The 24,834-nt window shown below is 40.8% G+C and overlaps 1 protein-coding gene across 2 annotated transcripts in view; it reads left to right on the top strand.

The window, feature by feature from the left end:
- Positions 1–24,834, top strand: part of LOC116458532 (protoheme IX farnesyltransferase, mitochondrial) — a 142,225-nt gene that overhangs the window by 103,896 nt on the left and 13,495 nt on the right. For both annotated transcript variants that reach the window (XM_032138270.2, XM_058431513.1), the window contains exon 6: positions 18,568–18,800. In XM_032138270.2, the coding sequence (XP_031994161.1) occupies positions 18,568–18,800 (233 nt within the window). The remainder of the gene's footprint in view (positions 1–18,567; positions 18,801–24,834) is intronic.

Raw genomic sequence — 24,834 nt, forward strand, 5'->3', positions numbered from 1 at the left:
GTGAAACTGGGCTCGGCAGGGGACTCTTCGATAAAACACAAAAGCCACAAACCACGCAAGAAAAAGTAGATAAACTGTACTTCATCAAAATTAAAAACTTCTGCTCTTCAGAAGACACTTAAAATGAAAATATAAGCCACAGAGTAGGAGATAACATTTGTAAAATACAGACATGATAAAGAACTCATGTACAGAATATAGAATATAGAAAGAAGTCTTAAACTCATTAAGAGAACAACCTTAAAAATAGACAAAAGGGGCCGGGCACCGTGGCTCACGCCTGTAATCCTAGCCCTTTAGAAGGCCGAAGCAGGAGGATTGCTTGAGCCCAGGAGTTTGAGACAAGTCTGGGCAATATAGTGAGACCTCATCTTTACAAAATTTTTTTTAAAAATTAGACAGGTATGGTGGCATGTGCCTGTAGTCCCAACTACTTGGGAGGCTGAGGAGGGAGGATCACTTGAGCCCAGCAAGCAGACATTGCAGTCAGCTAAGATCATGCCACTGCACTCAAGTCTGGGTGACAGAGCAAGACCCTGTCAAAAAAAAAAAAAAAAAAAAAAAAAGGGCGTAAAACATTTAAATAGGCCCTACTCCAAAGGAGAAATACAGATGTTAAATAAGCAAAAGATTTTCAATGTCAGTAATCGTTAGGGGAAATGCAAATTAAAAACACAATGAGAAACCACTACACACCTATTAGCATAATTAACATTTATTAAAAACAACAATACAGTGCTGACAAGGGTGTGGAATACCTGAAGCTCTCATATATTGCTAGTGTGAATTGCAGGATGGTACAATCAATTTAGAGAACAGTTTGCCAGATTTCAGTAAATTTAAACAAAATTTAACATACAATCCCACTCCTATGTACGTATGGACACATGTCCATACAAAGATCTGTACATGAATATTAGCTTAAATATCACTAAAGACAACCTAAACATCCCTCAGCTGATGAATGGATAAACAAATTACGGCTGAAATACTACTGAGAAATAAAAAGGAACAAACCACTGATATGCGCAGTGACACAGGTGTGTTTCAAAAGCACTATGTTAAGTGAAAGAAGACAGAGACAAAAGACAACATGCCATATGATTCCATTTATATGATATTTTGGAAAGCCAAACTAGGCACAGAAGTAAGATCAGTAGTTACCAGGAACTAGGGGGTGACAGAAGGGAATTGGCTACAGAGGGGCATAAGAAACTTTTTGAAAAGATAAATGTATATGTTCTATATCTTGATTGTGGCAGTGGTTACACTATGTTTACCTTTTTTTTTTTTTAACTCAGAACTAACTGTACACTTGAAATGGGTAAATTTGTGTATTAAATATTAGGGTCTGTTTTAGACTAGATTTTCAGAGCACTTGTTTTTTCCTTGGGGAATAGAATGCTATAGGTTGTAGAACATAAAATTTTGGGGTCTGACTGCCTGGAATGAAAGCCTAGCTCCTCTGCCTGTTTCACCCTCCAACCCTGACCATATTACTTCTCTGAGGCTCTGTTTCCTCACCTATAAAATGAGGATCATGCCTTCCACCTCATAGAGTTATGTGAGAAAACGACTGTTCTTACAAAGCCGTCAGTAAATGATACTGCTCTCATCGTTGTTACTACTTTTTTCAGAATTGTGTCCTCAGCATCTCTGGATGTTATGACCAGCGTGACCTGATCCCTGCCTTCATTCCAGTCCGGTGGGGAAGGTAGAATATCAGCCAGTGAACAGACGAGCTCTAAAAGATCATTCTAGGTGGGCATCAATGGTGCCAAGGAAAGAGACAGAATGATAATACAGAACAATTGGGAGAGAGCACTCCAGAGCGGGAAGGCACTGGGAGGGAGTGGATTGGAGTTGAGACCTGAAGGAGAGTGATGCAGAGATCTGGGGGAACGTATGGTGGCCAGAGTGGGCTTGTACCTGACACCATAAATAGAAAGGCCAGTGTGGTGAGAACATAAGGGGCAGGGTGGCATAAGATGAAGTCAGAAGGGCTGGAACTCCGTGTGCAGTGGGAGAAGCCAGAAATGATTTTGTACAAATGGGGCTGGTGTGATCAGATTTAGGTTAGAAGAACCCCTCAGCTGCCTGGGTAAAATAGACCATAGAATCCCAGGAGAGAGACTTGGGGACAGCTCCCTGCATGACTTGATGATCAGGGTGGTCACAGCAGAAGTGAAGTTCTGCTGTTACTCAGCTCAAAATTCAGGCTGGCTACCATTGCCTACTCTTCTCTGAAATGTTCCCGTCTCTATTGCCTATGTGTATCTTCACCTTTGTTACAGTGCTATAGCTCTGTCTACCTGTAATTCATTATAAGGGAGAGGAGCAAAGGAGACATTAGAACATAATCCCAGAGAAGGTGCAGCTCCCCTGTTCAGTCAAATCGTCACAGCCACCACCAACAGAAATACATTTCTGTTTAGCCAGGCTGCCGACGCTTGTAGCATGAAGAAGAATAAAGTAAACCCCGCAGGGAAACAGAACCCCATAGAATTCTCCACCTCTCCTCTACTGAGAGTCTTCTTAAAGGCAGAATGGTTTGAAAGCCCAGCCATCTAAATATAGACTTTTCTTTTGTTCTCTCTTTTAACTGAGTGATTCTAAAACTCTAGTGAACACAGTCATTATTTTCCAGAATTGTACATACATAACCTTCCATGTACTTTATAGATGAGTTCAGGGGATTTTAAAGGATAATTTTGAATATAATATAGTTTCACCTTAGGGCTGACCTAAATAAACTGAATAAACTGCAGCTCCACTGTTTCAGGAAATTGAAAATGCATCTGGTCCTATTACAGCTTTGAGTGCCAGTCTTGGTGCTGCTTGCCTGTTTTTTACTGAGCTCCCTTTTGTCTATGTTGTTTCAAATGATGGAGAAAGTGACCTTGAATATATGTAATAAACAAGGAATAGTAAAATAATTGAATGTTTTTGAAATAGTTACAGTAAAATAGTAAAATAATTGAATGTTTTTGAAATAGTTACAGTAAAAACCCTTTACATTTTAAGCAACATAGAAATTTTCTATATTTTTTTTTTGCAAATCAAAGGCGAAAACTTGTTTATAGCTAAAATACCATTTAATGAGAACAAAATCAACGCAATGACATTATCATTTGTTTCATTTTCCCAAGGAGAATACAGAGGACAGTACTTAAGTTTTAGTTATGTTGATTGCTTGTGTAAAATGCTGATTCCTGCCAGCAGTCGCCAGGCGTCTCTCACACTGCTGGTAGAGAAATGTCTCATCTTCTTCATCTGGTTGCCTCCGTCACTGTTCTAGGGGCTTCTGGCACTGGTGCAAGGCAGAGCTGTGCTTCCTTGAGAGTGTGCCAAGCATTTACTTTGGTTGTTTAGTTCTAGTCTGGGAGCAGACACAAAAGGAAAAAAAAGAAAATACCAACTCCATATGTCTGAGGTATCACTTATAGTTTTAAAAAAATGATTGTCTCATCATGTTTGGGAAAATACTGGTCTTCCTGTTTTCCTCCTATTTAAATTCATCCTAAAACTTCCAGGGACACAAAAAATTATTAGCTATTTTGACCATCCGTTCCAGAAAAGACTGTGGCCTTACAATAATTGCAAGTAGTTAATAGAAACATCCTTTTGCAGCTTCTATTTACCAAATGTAGTTCCTGTGGAAACACTTGACCCCGTGGCTTTCTGCTTTTTATGTCAGCTCTGGGGCCTTTATGATAGAATTATTTATCAGAGTCTTTAATGGCTTGGGGCCACTTGATGAACTTGAGTACGCTGTACATCACATCACTTAGGAAGCATCCCAGATGCTCATGGATAAATCGAGAGTCGTGGTGCATTTGGCTAAAGAGCTCCTGCATGTGAGGAAGTCTGGAGAAAAGTGCTCCAGAGGGGTCACAGTGGAGCTGTCTTAACCTCTGCTATCAGCTTCTCACCACAGAGTTTATCCCCATTAACTTGGAGCCAAACCACTGCATCTGTTCTCCTTAGGCTGTGTCAGTGCAGCCACCTCACAGCCTCAGGGACCCATGGCTGGATACTCACACTGGTAAGTGGGACTTGGCAGAGGCCAAATCAAGTAGTTTGTTTCTGACACCTCTGAGCCCATTTCTTTGCCAGTTTTATATCGTCACTAGTAACTCCCTTCCCTTTACCTCTTACATATCACACAGGCAGCTGGTGTCCTTGAACACCTTCCACTTAATGAAGCTGCATATCTGCTTGCAACACTGGTCCTAATAGGATAAAAGGATTTAGTAGTTTTAGGGTGGCCAAGAGGAGGGGACAGCAGAAGAGACAAGTGGTTAAAAGTGAATGTTCCCAATATTTCTTCTAAAATATACCTCAATTCTTCTCAGGAGGATAAAACCAAGTGTTTTGCCCCAGCAGATTATAGCTGCCAGAGTCTAACATCTATCTTGGAATGTTTCCGGGGGTCCTTGGGACCCCTTTTCTATCTTATGGTCTTCCGTGCTGTAAGACCTGGAGACCAGCTGGCCTGAATGGAGGTTGTGGGGCCTCAGGGCTCTCCCAGCACCTTTGCCAGCCCTGTTGCCTCATTGGTTCCTTCTCTTCTGACTTCATATTTGACAGGTTGTCCTTCTGTCTTAGACAAAAATCTATTAAATTCGCTCCTCCATCCAGTTACTCTTCTGTTTCTCCTCTTTGCAGCTGACTTCTGGAAAGACTGGCCTGCTCACCACTTCACTAGTTGCAGCTCAGCTTCCAGCCTCACCATTCATCTCTGCTTTTCTCTGTACTTTCACTGCATTTTTTCTCTGCATGTGGGCCCTTCCAATCACTCTTCACTTAAATGGACTCATATCAAAATGGCAACCTCAGCCTTAGCCCCTAGGTCCTCCAGCTGAGTTCCCTGTCCCAATTCCAAATCTTTAAGAGAGAAAATTTGATTGCTGCAGCTTGGGCCTGATAGTTCCTCCCTGGTCCATTTCCCTGGGGCAAAGGAAAGGGTTATGAGGACAATTAAGCATTAGGGATGGGAATGGGAGGACAGAAGTACTTAAGGCAAAGGGTAGGATCCAGGGCAGCTTCCACAGGACTTTACGTGGCACTTGGCCAGATGTGTATCTAAAGCTGTGATTCTGCTTTGTAACTTTCTAGCTATAATCCACCTCCCCAACTTTCAGCAAACACATTATGTCAAATTCTTTCTGTGTGTTATAATTAAAGCCAAAGAGATTCTTAATATTTACCAAGTCTTAATTTTGCTTCAGAGATGTGTTTCCTAGTTCCGTTAAAATTGGAGTTTCTGTTCGTGTTCTCCTTGTTTTCAGAGAAAGAGAGATATAGACACCTTTAATCTACCATCTTTTATCAAACCTGAGGTCCTTCAGACTTATATTTTTAAGGTATCTTATACATTTTTTTAGTGATATCCTTTTTGGTGGTCTATCCTAATTTAATCTTTCTTAAGGATGTCAAGGCCTACTGTTTCTTTTAAATATTTTAGAATCAATTATTTTTTTCAATTCATCAAGAGTGTATTGATCACCTGTAATGTACAAGCACTGTCAGTTTTGTTTTTATAATGCTCAAAGCTTTATAATCTGGGTGAAAAACCTAACCACATGTATAAAATGCTTAACAGACAGCATAAGGCAGCCCAGAAATATGTGTTGAATGAAATGAATAGATCGGTACAAACAAGAATTTCTCTGGAAAGTCAGACAAAGAAGAAGGACAGAGTGGACAGTGAAAGCTTCCTGCAGGCGGGGCCAGGACTGGGCCTTTCTTCTTATTTCAGAGACATCTGTATTTTGATTATGTCTCTTTTGAATTATCTATTTTCCAGCTTGGTGACGCTGACAGGGAAATAATACCTGTCAGCATTAGTTTTTCCAACTTAATGGATCAGATGAGAGTGATCCATAACATGTAAGCTTTAGGTGTGGGCTGTAAGCAGGAGAGATTGCACGATAAGAGCAGAGCAAAAGGTTATTTTGAGAGGATAAATTAAAACACTTGGAATCGGGGTCAGTCAATACCTGGTTTTGAAATGAATGATGAAGATGGAGTTTTAGAAATGAAATGAATGGATTGTTTAGTTGGCATTATTAACTTAAAGAACAGGGTTTAGCTTAAGTATTATAGGGCTTTACAGGAGACATTTTTCAAATTTACTGAGGGTTTTACCAGTAAGCACTTAAGCAAATGTAAACATTTTGTGGGCTGCAGGGGAGCTGTGGATATTATTCATCACCCAGGCACACTAGTCTAGTAGATGGGTACCCAGCCAGGCTAAAGCTCTGCAAAGTTTCTAAGGATTGTTATGATTAGTCTCTTGGTGTGTATATATTGCTAATGTAATAAGAACATAAACATTTTATAAGTATAGAAATTTCTTTTTTTTTAGTGTTAACCAGTGAAGTGGCAGGAAGAACAAATTTGGCCTCAAGTTAATAATAGTGGTGTTAATGTAGAGAACTTGTTCTTAAAATAAAACTGTTCTCTATTAACCGTGGTATGAAGAGTTCACAAAAACTTTTTGTACATATTGTCATGCGTAGTCATTACAATGGTTAAACAAGAGGAACGCTGCTGGGATTTTCTGAAAGTTACACTCCTTTCTCTCATCATGAGAAAAAAGAAAGCATTTGTGACTATTTTCAAGCGTTGTGAGCTGTGACAGTATTCCTAGGGATGAAGGATTCTTCTGTTCTCATCTCCCTTTTTATAATCAGAAAATGCCCAGATATTCTAATAAATATGAATATGAAGAGTTAACTGTCCTAGTAACTTAGTCTATCACTTGTAGCCAATTAAAACATGTTTTAGGAGCAAATATCTTTTACTAATAATCTAGGGTCATTTTGCCTAATGTCCCTTCACTTTGATTCCTCTCTTTTCACATAAGACGATGTGAAAAGATGGGACACAATTAAATGCTGTTTTCATTGGTTGGTGTTAGATGAGTGGAAGTCTTACCATAGCATTCTCTCTTTTGCATGGTTTGTAAAGGTTCATTTGGGCACCATTCTTAAGTTCAGAGAATATAAAGATGAATAGTGCAAAGTCACTGCACTAAAAAAACACAGCATAATGGGATGGGCAGCCATGGCAGCAGCCCATGTTAGCATGAGGACTAAGAAGTGCTGTGAGAGCTTGGGGACAGACATGGACACCAACCATGTGGAGGGGCTCAGGAAGGTGAGAACAGAGAGAGAAAATGTCCTTAGAGGAGTTTTTTGATGTCTGAGCTGAGTCTTAGAGGATGAGTAAGAGATGGCCATACAAAAGATGGAGAGAAGTGTTTCAGGGGGCAAGGGGGTCAATTCTAGGGCAAAGGAGCTAGACGCACAGTTAGACACCTTCACAGAACAGATCAGAGATGGCAAAATAATGGCCAATAGACCAAATCCTGAAGAGGCATTTTTTGTTTGGACTGCTGTGCCAGGCTGGTCCTTGTAGATGTCTGTGTTTGTAAACATGGTCCCTGGCCAAAGGTCCTGGTCCCAAGGGGCAGGTAAGGAGATGGAGTCAGAGGTCAGCACCTATACCTCCGGGTAGCTGCACGTGTATGCCGCTGCCAGTCTCCAAAGCAGCAGAGATGGATAGTTTTATTTCCCAGCTTCATTCTTTATAAATTGTGTTTTATTAAAGCTTTTCAAAGACTCTTTAAAATTCATTGACCCTATTTTGTGCAGGTGAACAAAGCTATTTTTTTTAATAGAGTCCTATAAATTAAAAATAAGGAGGCATATCAGAGAATTCAACTATCTGGCTCAATCAGGAGAAGGGAAAAGTGTGTGCCTCTCACATGGCAGGCATTGGGTGTTAAGGGATCCAGGAGTAATGGAGGGATTCAGTAGGTGGTCCCTGCCCTCAAGGAATTGGAAAAACAGACTAAGAGATTGGACTACAATGCTGGAAACTCTGATTTTCATAGCTGGGACAGTAGGAATCACTTCTCCTTAAAAATTCCAAAGTCTTTATACAAATTACCCTTAATTTAAGATGAATTGGTGTAGCGTAATTCAGGGGTCACCACCTACTCCCCTCTGAATTAGAAGGCTGAATCTCAGTGGTCAGCAATGGAGGAGATTCATTTTGGTATTTTTTTTCTTTTTTTTTTTATAGGCAATCTTTCTTCTCTTCCTTCTAGATTAACAGGATTCTTTCAGTCAGCTTTCAAAACTCAACGTAGATCTGGTTTGTTTTCTTCCTTGAAAAAAATTATTAATATAATACCACAATCTCTGTGCCGAACATCATGTTGCATGCCTATAATCGCAACTACTCAGGAGGCTGAGGTGGGAGAATCACTTGACGCCAAGAGTTTGAGCATTTTTTAGAGATGGAACCCCATTTCTTAAAATAAATAAATAAAAAGGGGTCTGTGTGTGTGAAACCACAATCTCCATGTTCTGAATGTAATTATGCCAAATATATTTTCTTCTTCTATTGTTCGCATTTCTTTTAAACATGTTTTAAAATTTAATTTTCTTTTAAAATAGGTTTTGTTTTCTCATTTTCCTCACGGTTTCCTTAAGTTCTGAATTTACATCAGTCGTCTGCCACTCTACAATATCTATAACTTGAGACATGTTCAGAAATAGAAAACTCCTAAATAAGATTCTGGGGAGACGTTTTCAAAACAGTTTCTGTAGAGGCTTTCTCCAGAAACTCATTTCCAAGCTCCAATGTGGGATTTATGCAGGAAATTAAAGTTAAATTGTCTTGGTTTGATTAAGGTTTTGCATTTTCTTTTGTTTTTGAAGGAAGGATATTTTATTTTGTAATTTCAAAGTCATTTATTGTGGAAGAATGACCAAGAAGTATGAAATTAATTTTTGTCTAAACTAATTACCTGCAGAGCTGCTCAAAATGTAAAGCTTTCTTGACTTAACATTTCATAGGCTTCTCTGAGACATTACTTAACAGAAAGGCCACATTTTTTCCAGGAAGTTATTTAAAAGTCAGGTAATTTAAATTACATTTATTAAGTGCAATAAATAGGCACCAAATTAAAGCTTGTTTCTCTCTTATTTGTTCTTAATTTCTGTAGAAAATTATACTTTCATAGAGCTATGTAAGGGCTGATGTTTAGTAAACAAAACAATGTTATATTTAAAAAGGAGAAAAAAATAATTCATAGAAATGTGTGGACCAATTTTTCCCCACTCTCAATGCATCAGTTTCTTTTCTACAGTAGCCTTAGGCAGGAAAGGCAGAGGTAGAAAAATCTCAAGCAGTGATGCTCAGTAGAAAGACATCTTAATTTAAAATGTAATTCGGTTTTGTATATGAGTTTTGAAATAAATCATCATTCAACCCTCAGCATGAACCATGAACCTATTTGCATGCATGAGTGAATGAATATAAAACAATTTTTTTGTTCAAGAAAATTACTGTCTTTTTCTGCCCACCCCCTATCAAATAGTGCTATTTTTCTTATTCATACATTTATTCTGTTGTTGAAAATTAGAACTTTTTTTGCAATATTATCACACCCTGTTCAACTCTATTTCAGATTGTTCCTATATAAATTCAATCCAGCAAGAATCACTCACAGAGATATTAATTCCTCTGTTCTTAATAAAAGGCCATTACAGCTACTATTGCAGCGGTGCAAGAGCACCAACGTTTAAATAACATGTTTTGTATGTGATCAATCTAGCTTTTCAGTATACTACTTTTTGTAATTTGGTATAATAAAATTAAATTCTAAGTAAAATTAAAATTGAAGATAAAAATAGTGGTATATTCATAAGTCTTTATAAGTCTGACAAAATAAATCAGGGGAAACAATTTATGGCAAGTTTATCAGCCCCTCCCTCCAGCTCCATTTAAATAGGTCCTTCCTATTTAAATTATTCTGTCTTATTTCATCTGTTCTTTCTTGTAGCCGATTTTACAATTGGAGAGTTCATGGTACTTACATGTGTTTGTTTGAGGTCTGTCTTCCTTTCTAGACTAAACTCTTCCTGTTTTGTTCACTGCTGTACAGCTACACTTAGCATAGTGGCTATCTAGGCAATGAGAAATTTTAATGAATGAATGAACAAGTCAACACTATGTGCTCATTTAACAAGCACTTTTTAAGTGCTTTATTTACATCATTGTATTTAATTCTTAAGACAACTCTATAAAATACCTCCCATCTTACAGATGAAGAATCTAAGGCCAACAGATTAAATAATTTGCTCAAGATCACACGGCTAACAAGAAGAAATCCGCCTTCCCTGTTATCTTTTTATTGAGCCTTTTTACCTAAGCAAGTTTGACTTGAAAGTTTCAGTCTTGCCATTGAAAGAGCCCTAATACACCCTTTCAGTTGAGGAAACCAAGGACCAGAGAGGTTAAATAAGTTACCCACTTTTAAATAACTAGTTAACTTCAGAGTCAGAACTAGAATGCAGACCACCTGATCCTACTCAGCATGCTTAGTTATGCTACCATGAGGAAACCAGAATATAGCGCTAATAAAAAAAAGTATTAAAGTATTTAAAAACATATTTCTTATGAAAAATCCCAGCAGATGGAATAGTAGAGTGAGTACAGTGGACCCTCAACATACTCATGGCCCAGAATCAACAACTATCAAGACTTACCACACTTGCTTCATCTTGCCCTTTAAGTACTTTTAATGATCAAAACACTTGTAGCTGTATGATTAAATCAAAACAAAGTAGATAGTGCAGGCAAGTCAGAAGTCTAAGGATATATCCAAAGTTCCTCTGCTAATTGATAACAGAGCTAGTTCACAGGCCTCTGTTCTTCCACCAGAACATGCCAAGAGATATATAATGAAAGACAACTGAAAGTGGGTGACCTAACCAGGCCGGCCACAGTCAGCACTGGAGTGGAGCGGCTTATGTTGGCTCAGCATATGTAGCTTGGCCAGATGGGGACCAGCATCACATTGGTAATGGTATAGCAGTTATCAAATCTCAGAGAGCTTCCAGACCGTGTGGATTCCTAACAAGTTCCCAGGTGATGCTGATGGTCCAGGAGTCACACTTAGAATCATGGTGTAGAGGATCTACCCAGAAATTCCAATGAGGCCCTCTTTCCTAAGGTAACTGAGCCCAGAGACGCCCAAGGAGGCCAGCTTAGCCTTTTTTCTCCTTATCTTGCTTCTAGAAACCAGATGTCAGAGTAACACTTGAACTGGAAGCAAACTGCTATGGAATTTAAATGATAAAAAGGAGTAAAAGGACTAATAAAAAAGAAACCTATTTCACAAACAATTTAAATATTGAATAAATTATGAAAGGAGAAAACTCAGGTGTGTATGTGTGTGTGCCTGTGTGCGTCTCCAGGCTTGGGATGCTGTCAAAAATCCATCTAGGAATGGGAAGAGCCGACGGTTTTTGTTTGTTTTTTTAATCAAAGGCTGAATGGTATGATTAGGAGAAAGAGTATATAAATTGACCTAAAATAACAAGAAATCGGTCTTTGACATAATAGTGTTTGAGATCTCTGAGATTTAGCTCTGACTACATTTTATAAGCACTAAGGCAGAAAATCATAGTTGTGTTTAACTGAGATGAAAAATGAACACATCTAAAAGATAGATCTCTTGATTAAAACAGCTAAACTTCAACAACCTGAATATAACCATGATATTTAAAGATTTCATGGTAAATCAGACTTAATAACCCACATATTATTTGATATATTCTCTCTTTATTTCAAAACCATTATTATTGCTTGTCCTCTTTCTACTTAACAGTTCCAAAGAGAGTCCTTTACTTTCTTTTTACTGATGTCTCATTGTATGCAAATATTCTAAAGAAAATCCTGTAGTTACCCCTTTATTTAACTTTTTTCCTCTGCCTTATTTCAAACAAGAGTTCAAGTAACTTGCAAAGATATGTAAAATGTGACAAAATAGTCCAGAAAAAGAAGACTAAGGAGAGACAAAGTGGAGCCAAGAATAATAGAACTAAAAGTGCAAACCGTGATCACCCTCGTGTCATCAGACCAAAGAGCCGTTCAGTGGGAGAGGAGGGCCCGCTCTCTGCTGGTCTAATGTGCTGCACCAATGCATTTTAGGAAATCTGGAAGATAGATTAACGATACAAGCTAGCTGAAGGCTGTTTCTCTCACCGAAGCATTTGATAAAAATTATGTGGTGGTGTGCCCACGATTCTTCTTCCTTTAAAATGCCTAACTTGAGCCTCTCTTGTGAGGTGAATTAAACAAATGCTTGTCTCTCTTTGCTGACTTCCACATGGCAGGCAGAGTAGTCCTTCTAAAAAGCAGATCTGATCATTTTCTTCCACTTTTTAAAATCTAGAAGACTTACTGAGTCTGCATTTGCCCAGAGGTCTCTGTATGTGGCCTACCTAATTTCTGTGCTCTCTTGACACCTCCCACCCTCATTCTACTCTCCAGATATGTGGAACATAAACTTGCCATTCTTCTCCTCTTTGGCCTTCTCACACGCTGTTCCCACTGCCTGCACCTCTCCTCTCCACCCTTTCCGCCCATCTCCACCCATCCATCAGGTCTCAGTTTAAACATCACTTCTTCGTAGAAACACGCCCTGTCCAGCAACCAGCATAAACTAGGTTAGGTGCCCCTGACTGCCATGTTCCCTGCTGTGCTACACGTGCTTGCCTTTGCCCACTGAACTGACTACCACTACAGCATCAGTGCCCCCAGGACAAGGACCACACCTGTCTTGCTTACCATATTATATACAGTTGTTTTGATTTCAGGGAATGCAGTATTAGGCTATTTGCATAATGGAGTAAACTGAAGGTGCTTTTAAGCCCACAGGAAGCTACTCCCAGGTGATGGCATCCTAACTCAAGACTCCAGCCACCCCAGGCCCTCAGCAGACCCAGGAAAGAGGAGGCTTGCTGCAAGTTGTATTACACCAGTGTGCCCCACATACAGTTGGGAGACTCTGGGTTAAACTGATGAGCCAACAAATGAGCCTGAGGCTATTAAATATATTTTTTACATCATCATCATTAATATTTATAACACATAGTGGCTTATTCTTTGGATACACCACAATTAATTCAACCAATATACTTTTTTTCAGACATTCAGTCCTTTTCCATTTTTAAAAATCAAAAAGGATGTTGGGATAAATATCTTATGGGTAGACTTTTGTTCACAGCTCTGGTTAGGAGAAGTTCCTAACCTAGAGGTCCTGTTTCCAAGTTTCCAAGTTATTTTACTTGCTTTGAGTCTCAGTTTCTCTTTGTTAAAATGAGGTAATGCTATCTCAGTAAACTTGTCTTATTTGTTAATTTTAAGGTTTTTTTTTTTTTAAGAAACTCAATACTGTTTCTATCCTATTGGCAAATTTTATTTTTTGTTTTGCTTTGTTTTTAATGCCACACCCAGTGTTGATACAGTTTCTAGAAAGTGGTGCTCTCATAGTGCTGGTGGGATTGTAAACTTGTGCAAACTCTCTGGAGTACAGCCTGACAGTATATGTCAAAATCCCTACAACATGTGCATAGCATCTGACTTAGCAGTTTCACATCTAGGAATTTATCTTCGGAACTTCTCCTAACCAGAGCTGTGAACAAAAGTCTACCCATAAGATATTTATCCCAACATCCTTTTTGATTTTTAAAAATGGAAAAAAACTGAATGTCTGAAAAAAAGTATATTGGTTGAATTAATTGTGGTGCATCCAAAGAATAAGCCACTGTGTGTTATAAATATTAATGATGATGATGTAAAAAATATATTTAATAGCCTGGGGAAATTATTAAGATATATTGAAATAAATCAGGGAATAAAACCACAATTTAGCATATTCTAAATTTTTTTAAGTAGTTATATCATTGGAAAAAGGCTGGGAAGATATCAACTAGTATGTTTCTCTGAATAACTCATTAAGAATTTCTTCTTTGTGATTTTCTAGAGTCGCCAATTTTCTGAATTGGATGTATATTACTTTTGTTATAAATGTTTTAGGAAAAATGAAACATAACAGGAAAATAAATTTCACACAGTTTGCCATTGGAGTACCTTTGCCCATAACACAAGAAAGCTCTGAAGTCCACCGATTCAGGGCTTCTCGTGCCAGAAGGGGAAGGATTCCTTCAGGTGCCTGGATGCTGAGAGTGATCATGGCATCCTGGGTAAATAGCTTCATTTTCATTTGCATTGCTTGTCAACCTACCCAGTTTTCATTCATGCCCTTGTGCACGTTGATTTAAACACCAAAATTGAGCCACATCATTTTCTGTGACTTCAACAAAGGTCAGAAACTAAACTTCCACATAAAATGGCCTATCTCAGTAAATTAAATTCATGTGTGCTTTTCCAAAAGGGCTTTTCAGAACACTAATACCTTTGAATCCAACTGGCCTCCACAGAACTTGGAGAAGGAGTAAACAACCTTCTTCTTTTTTTTTTTTTTTTTTTTAACACAAGGGCCAATTCAGGAAAAATAAAATGTTTATCAGCCACATTTTTCTCCCTCCCAAAATAAAGCTAGTTTTTTAGAGTCTCATAGGAAAAAAAAAAAAAATCTGTTCTTATAAGCTATAAATTACCATATTGGAAGAAGAACAACATTATAATATGTGTACTGCTTTTTAGCCATCTAAAGTTTCCTTTCTGGGTATATAGGAAATGTAACAACACAGAGGTATCTTTGTAATCTTTCATCTGGAAAATCATATTGTGTGCCATGTTGGGAAGATAGATGGTTCCAGGTCATATGATGTATGAGGGAACTTCAAAAAGATTATGGAAAAAATATAATTAAAAGATAAAAATTAAAAAAAAAAAAAAGCCTATTTCTCAACCTAATCTCCAACAAGGTCAAGACACTTTCGTAAGCAATGATACCAGCCATTTAGTCTATCTGTAAAGAACTCACAGAGTCCTGGGAATTTAACCATGTCAAAGCATTCTTTTTTACATTATTAACTGAAGAGAAATGGGTTCCCTTTAAAGACTTTTTAAGATTAGGAAACAAAAAGAAGGCAGAAGGAGCCAAATCAGGACTGTGAAGTGGATGCCTAATGATTTCCCATCCAAATGCTCACAAGGTTGCCCATGTTTGATGAGAGGAATGAGCAGGAGCATTGTTGTGGTGGAGAAGAACTCTCTGGGGAAGCTTTCCCAGTCATTTTTCTACTAAAGCTTTGCTAATTTTTTCAAAACACTCTCATAATAAGTAGATGTTATTGTTCTTTAGCCCTCTGGAAAGGAATCAAGCAAAATGCCTTCAGCATCCCAAAAAACTATGGCCATGAGCTTTGCTCTTGATCTGTCCACTTTTTCTTTGACTGGACCACTCCCATCTCTTGGTAGCCACTGCTTTGATTGTCTTTGTGTTCAGGATTGTAGTGGTAAAGCCATGTTTCACCTCCTGTTATATATTCATTTTCTTCTTTTTTTTTTTTTTTTTTTTTTTTTTTGAAGAAATGCTTCAGGATCTTGATCCCATTTGTTTAAAATTTCCATTGAAAGCCCTGCTCTTGTCTGCAGCCAATCTGGGTACAATGGTTTTGGCACCCACTGAGTGGAAAGTTAGCTCAACTTTAATTTTTCAGTCAGAATTGTGTGAGCTAAACCAATTGAGATGTCTATGGTATTGGTTGTTGTTTCTACTGTTAACCGTTGGTCCACTTAAATTAGGGCATGAAAAAGATTCATTTTTTCTCACAAATTGATGTGGATGGTTTGCAGCTGTGGACTTTAATCTTCAACATCATCTGTTCTTAAACTAAGTTATCCATTTGTAAACTGCTGATTTGGGGGGGCATCGTCCCCATAAACTTCTTGTAAAGCATCAATGATTTCACTATTCTTCCATCCAAGTGTTAGCATAAATTTGATATTTGTTCTTGCTTCTGTTTTAGCAGAATTCATGTTGCTTTGATAAGGGCTCTTTTCAAACTGATGTCTTATCCTCCTTAGTGCCTCAATCTAGATCCTGTTCAGACATGTTATAACAAGTTAGTATGAGTTTATTTTGTTGCAAAAAATTTTTGAAATCCATTCATAGTCTTTTCATAATATGCGTTTTCCATGAACTTTTTGAAGTCCCCTTGTATATCTCCACCTTAGAGAGATGTGTTTCAGCAGTTGGTGAGGGATACAGTTGAGGAACAAATAGGAAACTGAGGGATGGAAGAGATAGAGACAAGGAATGTGTGTGGTCCACTCCATCAGGATGCTTGGCTTTGAAGAGTGTTGAAGCAAGAGGGGTATTACCTTGGGGGACATATGAAGAAAGTAATTTATTTGATGCAGGAGGTTAATAGACAGTAGAGATAGAAGATAAAAGACAGATTAGGGAGGAGATTAAATAAAAACAAAAGTGGAGGGTTTATCTTTAAAAGGAATGAAGACAGCCTCTTCTGAAATGGGAGAAAGTAAGTAAATCTGAGGGCATTTGTCACTGTTGTATAAGAGGGAAAGGCATCTGTTAAGGCGTCTTGGGAGCTAGAGTGAACCTGGACCCTTGAGAAGGCAGGAGAAGAGTTAAAATAGTCACTATAAGGAACGAAAATGGAAATCAGCCCTGGCTAAGCACCCGCACTGTTAAACCATCCCCTTGAAATGGGGCCAGTTAGTATGAGTGTAGGGCTTTCCCAGCAGAAGCAGAGACAGTAGGTTATTGAGCAGATCCAGGGTGGGAATGTTGGATGGACAAGGCAGAATGGATTATTGAGGGTACCTGAGTGAGTGTTGTGGAAGTAACTGACCACAGGGTTCAGAAGAGATGGCCCAGGAACAGGTGGGTGGAAATGCCACCTTAGGGCAGAACATGCAGTCAGAAGTCTCTCAGCTGTAATTTATGGTTCTTCTGTCACAAGCACCTTGACAGCAACATATCCCTTATATTTTCTCATTTTCCATCAAAATTCCCATTCTGTTGGGTCACTCTGGGCACAGTGGCTGCAGGCATGGAAGGAAAGAGTCAGTGCTGGCCCCCATAGCAGAGTGGTAGAGTGGTGGCCAGAATTCTCCATCAAGTCACTTCTAGCTTTCATATTCTGTTGCCCTGGCTTCATTCAGTACTGTAGTTCCAGCTGCTGGGCTCTCCTCTGGCCCCCTCCTGGCTGAATTCTTTTTTTTTTTTTTTTTTTGAGACGGAGTCTCGCTCTGTCACCCAGGCTGGAGTGCAGTGGCGCAATCTCGGCTCACTGCAAGCTCCGCCTCCCGGGTTCACGCCATTCTCCTGCCTCAGCCTCCTGAGTAGCTGGGACTACAGGCGCCCACCACCAGCCCAGCTAATTTTTTGTATTTTTTTAGTACAGACGGGGTTTCACTGTGTTAGCCAGGATGGTCTCGATCTCCTGACCTCATGATCCACCCGCCTCAGCCTCCCAAAGTGCTGGGATTACAGGCGTGAGCCACCGCGCCCGGCCCTCCTGGCTGAATTCTAACTCATCATAATTCTACAAGTTAGTCTTTTTCCTAGAGGAGCCCTCTCATAGGTACAGGCCTTCTCTCCTGCCATGGGAACACTGCAACCGTGTGCATAGAAGGGTATCATCTCACATGTATGCACATAGGGTAAAGTCTGCCTCTCTAGGGAGTTGGCTGTTTTTAAAACCAGAGCACCCTAGAAGCTGCACACTGGTGACTCTTGCTTGCCAAGAAACGTGTTGTGGAATCTGTAATCCAGCAGGGTCACTGAACGCTACACAAACATACCTTACTCAGAAGTGGAATTATGGCTTCTGCTAGGAGAAGGCGGCCTTAAGTAACCTCATTAGGTTTCTCAAGAAAGAAAAACATGCATATAAGCAGAAACTAGTAGATCCAATTTATCTAGACTCTCTAAAAGCCTTTCACAAGATTCCATACAAAGTCTACTTTTAGAAGTTGGCTCTTTTGAGAAACAGACCTACAATAATCATTATCATTGTAGAGTTTTAGATGATGGGTTTCATTTACATAAATAACATTGTGCGATCTCCCCTTGAAAATCCCGTGTCCATAAGTCACGTTACAGCACTGGTACTACACAACGGCCGCCTGGCGTTTACCGTTGTCAGGAACTGGTAGCATGCTGAGCCTGTAATTCATTACAGACATTGTAATGATGGCAGTCAGAGGCACATCATTGCTACTCATGATCACTAATTAAGCGATGTTTTCATAAAGTATAAATACGGGGGAAGAACAGCTTCCAGAATTCAGGTAGTATTTTCTGCCCAAATCTTCCAATATTGTGTTTGAAGTGGTTTGTTCATGACTAAATATAAAATGGAACACTGAGCAGGAGGCATTGTCTCAGTCGGTCTTCACTTCAACCCTAGGAGGAAAAGATGATCATTTCTCTTGTAGAGAGGAGTAAGTGAAACCTGGCTGCCCTATAGCCAGGAAGGGACAGAACCTATATGAATGCAGAACACTCTAACCCTGACTCTCTTAACCACTTTACCCTTAGCTAGCAAAGTCAAGAAGAGCAGCCAGAGCTCCTACAAACATATTCTTTCTTATTGTAAGTTTGTTTCATAAAGAGGATTCCCCATATCCAGGAATAAGTCAGATCAGTATTGCCTCTACTGGATAGGTGGATTATTTGCACTTTGTCAGTGCCGATTCTAGGTAGTGTGATTGAGTTGAGTTGGAGATGATCACTCCATGCTCTCTGCTCTTTTCCAGCCCGTTGCTAGCTGTGTCCTTTGCCACTTGTTGTGCTGTTCCAGGAGTTGCCATTCTGACCTTGGGGGTGAATCCACTCACAGGAGCCCTGGGGCTCTTCAACATTTTCCTGTATACCTGCTGCTACACACCACTGAAAAGGATCAGCATTGCCAACACATGGGTCGGAGCTGTGGTTGGGGCCATCCCGCCTGTCATGGGCTGGACAGCGGCCACGGGCAGCCTCGATGCTGGTAAGTGTCCCGCGATGTGGAGTCTCACATGAGCACACTCTGATCAAGGAGGCATTTCCTCCCCGAGCTGTAGCACTTGGTTCGATTCCATTCCATCCCACATTAATTCTTTTGGCAAATGTGCTGATGTGGCAGACTGAAATTCTGTGGACGCAGAGTAAAGGGAGACCATGTCACCCTGGCTGGTGGGCGGACATGACACACACTTTCCCTTGTAGGGAATGTCTGGGAGAAAACAAAGGAAGCAGTACTGTCTGCCTGTGGCTACAGGTGGATAAAGAAAGTACCTGAAGCCACGATGAAAATCACAAACCAAGCTAGGACTAACCAATTCATGGGGCGGGGAGAAGGTATCTGGAGCCGGCCTCCAGCCTCCCATCAAAGGGGTTTCATCTCATGAGCCAGCCTCCTGTGTTCCCCTCTTATGAAAGGGCAGATTATTTTCATTAGTTTCTAATTTATTTTTATATGATTTGCTTAAATTGTTCATACTGTCTACAATAAAACCATTGAAAGATTCCTACATTTTTTTGGTGGTATGTCACAACTAAATTTGTGGGGTGAAAATAGCTCATTTTTACCATCTGTAAGGGAAGTTTCACAGTCTAATTAGTCAAGTAATTAGTGTTTTTGACCGACACTTAGGAAGGAAGTGGTGAGGTTTCCTGCAATATATGTAAGTACATATTTTTCACATGAGAGATCAAAAGGCAGTTGACCATAAACCGTTACCCTGTAAGCCACATTTCTGAAACTTTTCATAAAAGCTCTTACACTCCAATTTGGCAAGCTTACAAATGCGATTACACCTTTACCATGATTGTCTCTTAGAATGGTTTTAATATCCTGTAAATGTCAGATTTTAATGAATCTACAAATACCATATTCTAAAACGAATGTGCTTGTGTGTTCTGTGATAAACCTAAAACCAGAGCCCCATCCACGTGGGAGGCAGTGTCAGCAAAGTGGTGGTGAGCAAGGAAGCCGGCAGCGCTGCCTGGATGGGGAGCCCGACTCCACCACTCATGAGGTGTGCATCCTTCGCGGCTGAACTCAGCCTCTTTCTGCCACTGTCTCCTCATCTCCCACATGGGGCTAATAATCTTCTCCCCTCCTGGAGTCATTGTGAGGATGAAATGAATTGTTATTTGTAAGGTGCTGGACCATGGTGAGGGCTCAATTTGGGATCTGTATGCTGTTGTTATCATTCAGGAGTCCTCCTTCATACAGTGGAGGGACTGGCACAGATCAGGAAATGGAAGATTTGGTTTGGTTTGTAAGCTGAGCAATGCAGCCTTGTCCTCTGGCTGTTATTTTGAAGACTGAGGCGCCTGCAGGCCTGGTGGGAAAGAGTGCTGGGGTCCTTTTGTGAGGTTTGCAGTGGGTGAGGGAAGGGAGGGTTTAAAGCCTGGGCTTGGCATCCGTGAGCTAGATGACATCTGCGTGTTCATCCTGGTTTATAGTTGACCTTCACAGAGCACACCTGCACACCACCAGCCCTCCTGCTCCCAGTCATGTTCCTCTTCCTTAGTTCCACCTGGAGCTCACCTGACTTGACCCCAATTCCCTCTCCCCCTTAGTGCAACTGTCCTCTTCCCTCTTATTCCCCTCAAACCTTTATAGTGATTGTGCAGACATTTGAGGTGGAGACCATGAAAGACAGTGTGGGACTTCCTAGGCTGTGCATGGGGAGTATCCCCCTTCCTCAAGGGTGTAGCCCCACTTCAGCACTTGGGTCCCTGCACTGAGCCACCTGCCTATCTGATGGAGACACCCCATCCCTGGCAGGAGTACCTGAACCCTATTCAACTTCCTCAAACCTGGCACAAAGCAACAAAAACCTTCTCTATCTGGGAAGACCCAGACAGGGCCAGAGTCAGGGACAAGTATTACAGCCTTAGGGACGGGTAGCACAGGAGACTGGTATGGTCAGTTCAGTCCCAGGCCATGGAGAACTTGGTCACCACTGTTGTGCAGTGTTGTCCTGGGGCCCAGGTTCTTGCTGAGGGCTAGAGGCCCTTGTCACACTTCCAGGCAGTTTCCTCCTGAAGAGAGCCTCAGCATGTGCAGGCTGGAGTTGCCTCCCCGGAGGCTAGAGAAAAAGAGCTTTTCAAAAGTCCTCACTTAGGAGTGCACATTCAGGCAAGAGCCCGTATTTGTTTAGGGATAGTCTGGATTTGGCTAAACTGCTAATAGTCATGTTTAAAATAATTTTTTTTTTTTTTTTGAGATGGCGTCTCGCTCTGTCGCCCAGGCTGGAGTGCAGTGGCAGGATCTCGGCTCACTGCGTGCCTCAGCCTCCTGGTAGTGGGATACAGGCCCGCCACCATCCAGTAATTTTCGTTTTTAATAGAGAGGGTTTCACCATTTGGCCAGCTCGTGATCCGCCTGCCTCGGCCTCCCAAAGTGCTGGAATTACAGGCGTGAGCCACCGCGCCCAGCCTAAAATAAATTTTTTAATGTTGATTATAGTCTTTCTATAATACAGATTTAATCATTTGTATACAAACTCATTAATGATGGACAGCTAAGGGCAGCTCATCCCTTGTTTAGGTAGCAGAATGAAAGTACATATTTGTCTTGGAAAATGAGACCCCTTTTCTACCCCAACAGAACCTGGTATAAAACAGAGCAGTCTGAAAGACATGTATAACCACAAAGAGAAGTTCCCTTGGCAGTTTTTGAGGTTGGCTTCTATTACAGTGTATCCTTTTACTTTAAATCTTAAAAATGCATTGTGGAGCACACAGTAACAACATGACTTACTGCCCCCAGAATCCCAGTTAATTGCAGATCAAACCATATGCTTAAAGCCTTGTGAAGATTCTACAGAAAGAATACTACTACTTTACATAATGCTTTAAACTACTTCAAAAAAGTTTCCAAACATTAATTTGATAGAACCAACTTGAGATAAGCAGCAAATATTTAATTGAACGAACAAATGAGTGAACATATGTACCTTCTATTTTACAGGTGATAGAATCTAAGAGAATGTATTTTTAAAAAGATTTTTATTTCTGGGATTTTAGGAAATGGGTTGAATATGGTCTTATACTGCTAAGTCATCTTCTAGAGCTGTACTGTCTTGTGTGATAGCCACTAGGCTCAAGTGGCTATTTAAATTTAAATTTATACTAAACTTTAAAATTCAGTTACCCAGTCCCATTAGCCATATTTCAAATGCCCAAAGGCACATGTACCTAGTAGCTACACTATCAACAGCACAGATGTAAAACATTTCCATTATTGCAGAATGTTCACTTAGATCGTACTGCCTAGGTGGAAAGGTTGATGTCCTTATGAATCTACATTTCATCATCCTCACATGAATATGTATTTCAAATAATGAGACTGTCCCTGTGGTCTCGCTAAAGTCTAAAACAGTGGTTCGCAAACTTCAGAGAACACGATAATTACCTGGAGAGCTTGCTAACACAAAGATTCCTGGGCCCTACCCCTGGAACTTTTGATTCAGTGGGCTGGGGTGGGGTCTGAGAATTTTTATTTCTAACAAGTTTCTGGTTGCTGCTGATGCCCCTGGTCCAGGGACCACACTTTAAGAACCACCAGTTTGCAAAGACAGAACCAGACGGAGCTCTAGCCATTAGAATATCTTGAAAATACCTAGAGATTAGGGCATAGGTAGACAGTATTATTTGAGATGTTACTAATGGTGTCATTTATATTATTCACAGAGGGGATATCTCTCATCTGGGTTCTTATTTTAGGGGACATGTATAGTTATAAAGAGCCCTTCTGAGAAAAAAAAAAATGGCCAAAAAGGTTTCCCGTCTTCTGTGGTATTGCCAAGCACTTAATCTTTGAGCCCCCAAAGATGGATCACCTTAGATCACCACCTTTATAAACTGGTCCCCATAATTGCTTCATCATGCAAGTGTCAGCTGGGGACCTACTGTTTGCCAGGCATTGAGAGACAGAAACATAACTAAAACCCAGTGAGTGTCCTCAGGAAATCATGTCTCCGATTCTTTGGGGAGAGGCAGGCAGGTAATCAAATGATTGAGTGATCTAAGAGCTTTAGCAGGGTATCTTCAGAGGGCTGTGGGCTCTCTTAACTTACCCCAAACTGGTCCCAGGCGACTTTGGAGAAGAAAGACTACAGAATTAAGTCATGACCAGTTTCCTTGAGGAGGGAGTATGCTTTCCAGCAAGAGAGGGAAGAGCCTGTACACAGCCTTACAGGCCTGAAAGCCAGTGCAGAGTGGGGTGGGGACACGCGCAAGAATGAGCCACCTACAGAGGAACTCTTACTTCATTCAGTGGTGAGAGAGACTCACGGGAGCTTGAGGCAGCATAAGAGCAGGGTCATACTTTTAGGATCATTTAACAGTGTGCTGCAGGTTCTCCAAAGTATTGGAAAGTCAGTAAATTGCAAAAGCCTGCCTTTATTATCCTTCCAAGCCTGTGTGCCTCCTCTCACCTCCTACTTCCTCCCCTCCACTTCCTTCTCTCTCCACTAGGGCTCCACCTACCCTAGACCTGCTTCCTCCCCCACTCTCTTTGCCCTCCCTAGTTAATTTAACATTTTGCCTTTTAAGTAGTGAAGCATCAATCTGATCATCCTTTGAAGACGCAGCTTGTTAATACCAGTGACCCTCCAAGTGGGGAAATGGATGAAGGATGCATGTTTGAAGGGAGGCAGGTTGCACTGAACATACTCCCTTCTGAGCCAAGACATGAAATACTCAGCACCAACCGTTTAGTCACCCAGTCACCTTGACTGAGGATACTTTTGCAAAAGCCGTTCCTGGGGCTTAGTAGATGGTAGTCAAGATGGAGAGGAAGCAGCTGAGCCAAGATTTGAAATGGAAATCCTGCAGCCTCATGTATTGAAGGCCCAGTATATTTTGGAGGAGAGATATTTAAAGATCGGTAGCTACAGAAAACACTGTGCATTTGAGGCAGCCCATGGGTCAGAGTGCTCCACCAAGCAAGGAAATGCAGCATCGGGAAGCACCTTTCCCCTTTGTGGTGTCTGGATCATTGTGGTGGCTACAGGGCCAGATTAAGAATTCCAGGGGGTCTTGAGCACTGAGGAGATTGTGATGCCTTCTCTCTTCTTGCAAAGACATAAAACATGAAATAACTCTAAGGATGTTCTATGGGATTCTGATTTTTTTCCTCCCACACAACTACTTTGACTTTTTAAAAATCAGATAGTGTAAAAGAACTTCTAATTGTTCTAGATGCCCGGTGAGAGGTGTGGGTCCCACGTAGGTGTCTAACCGGCCCGCTTCGGGAATCCAGCATGGGGCAAGTGAGGTAGGATGGCAGGGTGAAGAAAATGACACAGATGAGCAGATGGACGTTGTGAAAGCTAAGCAAATGTGAATTGTTCTTGATGTTTGCTGTTTTATAACTGCACAATGAACTGTAAGCAGCTCAGCTTTTCTCCCCGTCACAGTGCCAACAGCTTTCAGTCCAGTGCTTGCTACAGAGAGTGCTGTGCCGCAAAGCGTGGGCCCAGCCCAGAGAGTGCTCCTTGTGGTTGTTCTGTCAGGGTAGTCAGGACTCTGCGGCCCAGCTGCTTCTGTGCACAGGAAATAACTTCATCTTACAAAGCCTTTCTGTCTATAAAAGTAGTCATTATAGGCCGGGCGCAGTGGCTCACGCTTGTAATCCCAGCACTTTGGGAGGCCGAGGCGGGCGGATCACGAGGTCAGGAGATCGAGACCACAGTGAAACCCCATCTCTACTAAAAATACAAAAAATTAGCAGGGCGTGGTGGTGGGCGCCTGTAGTCCCAGCTACTCGGAGAGGCTGAGGCAGGAGAATGGCGTGAACCTGGGAGGCGGAGCTTGCAGTGAGCCGAGATCGCGCCACTGCACTCCAGGCTGGGTGACAGAGCGAGACTCCATCTCAAAAAAAAAAAAAAAAAAAAGGTAGTCATTATAATGGGATTTTACTTGTGTCCATTCTTCTCTCAGCCTCAGAGTTAGGCCTTTTCCTCTCACCTGCCTAATTACCTTAATTTTTTTTTTAATTCAGCCTAACTGCTGTTAGCAAAAAA

This window comes from Hylobates moloch, unplaced genomic scaffold, assembly GCF_009828535.3.
Source record: "Hylobates moloch isolate HMO894 unplaced genomic scaffold, HMol_V3 SCAFFOLD_19, whole genome shotgun sequence".
NCBI lineage: Eukaryota > Metazoa > Chordata > Mammalia > Primates > Hylobatidae > Hylobates > Hylobates moloch.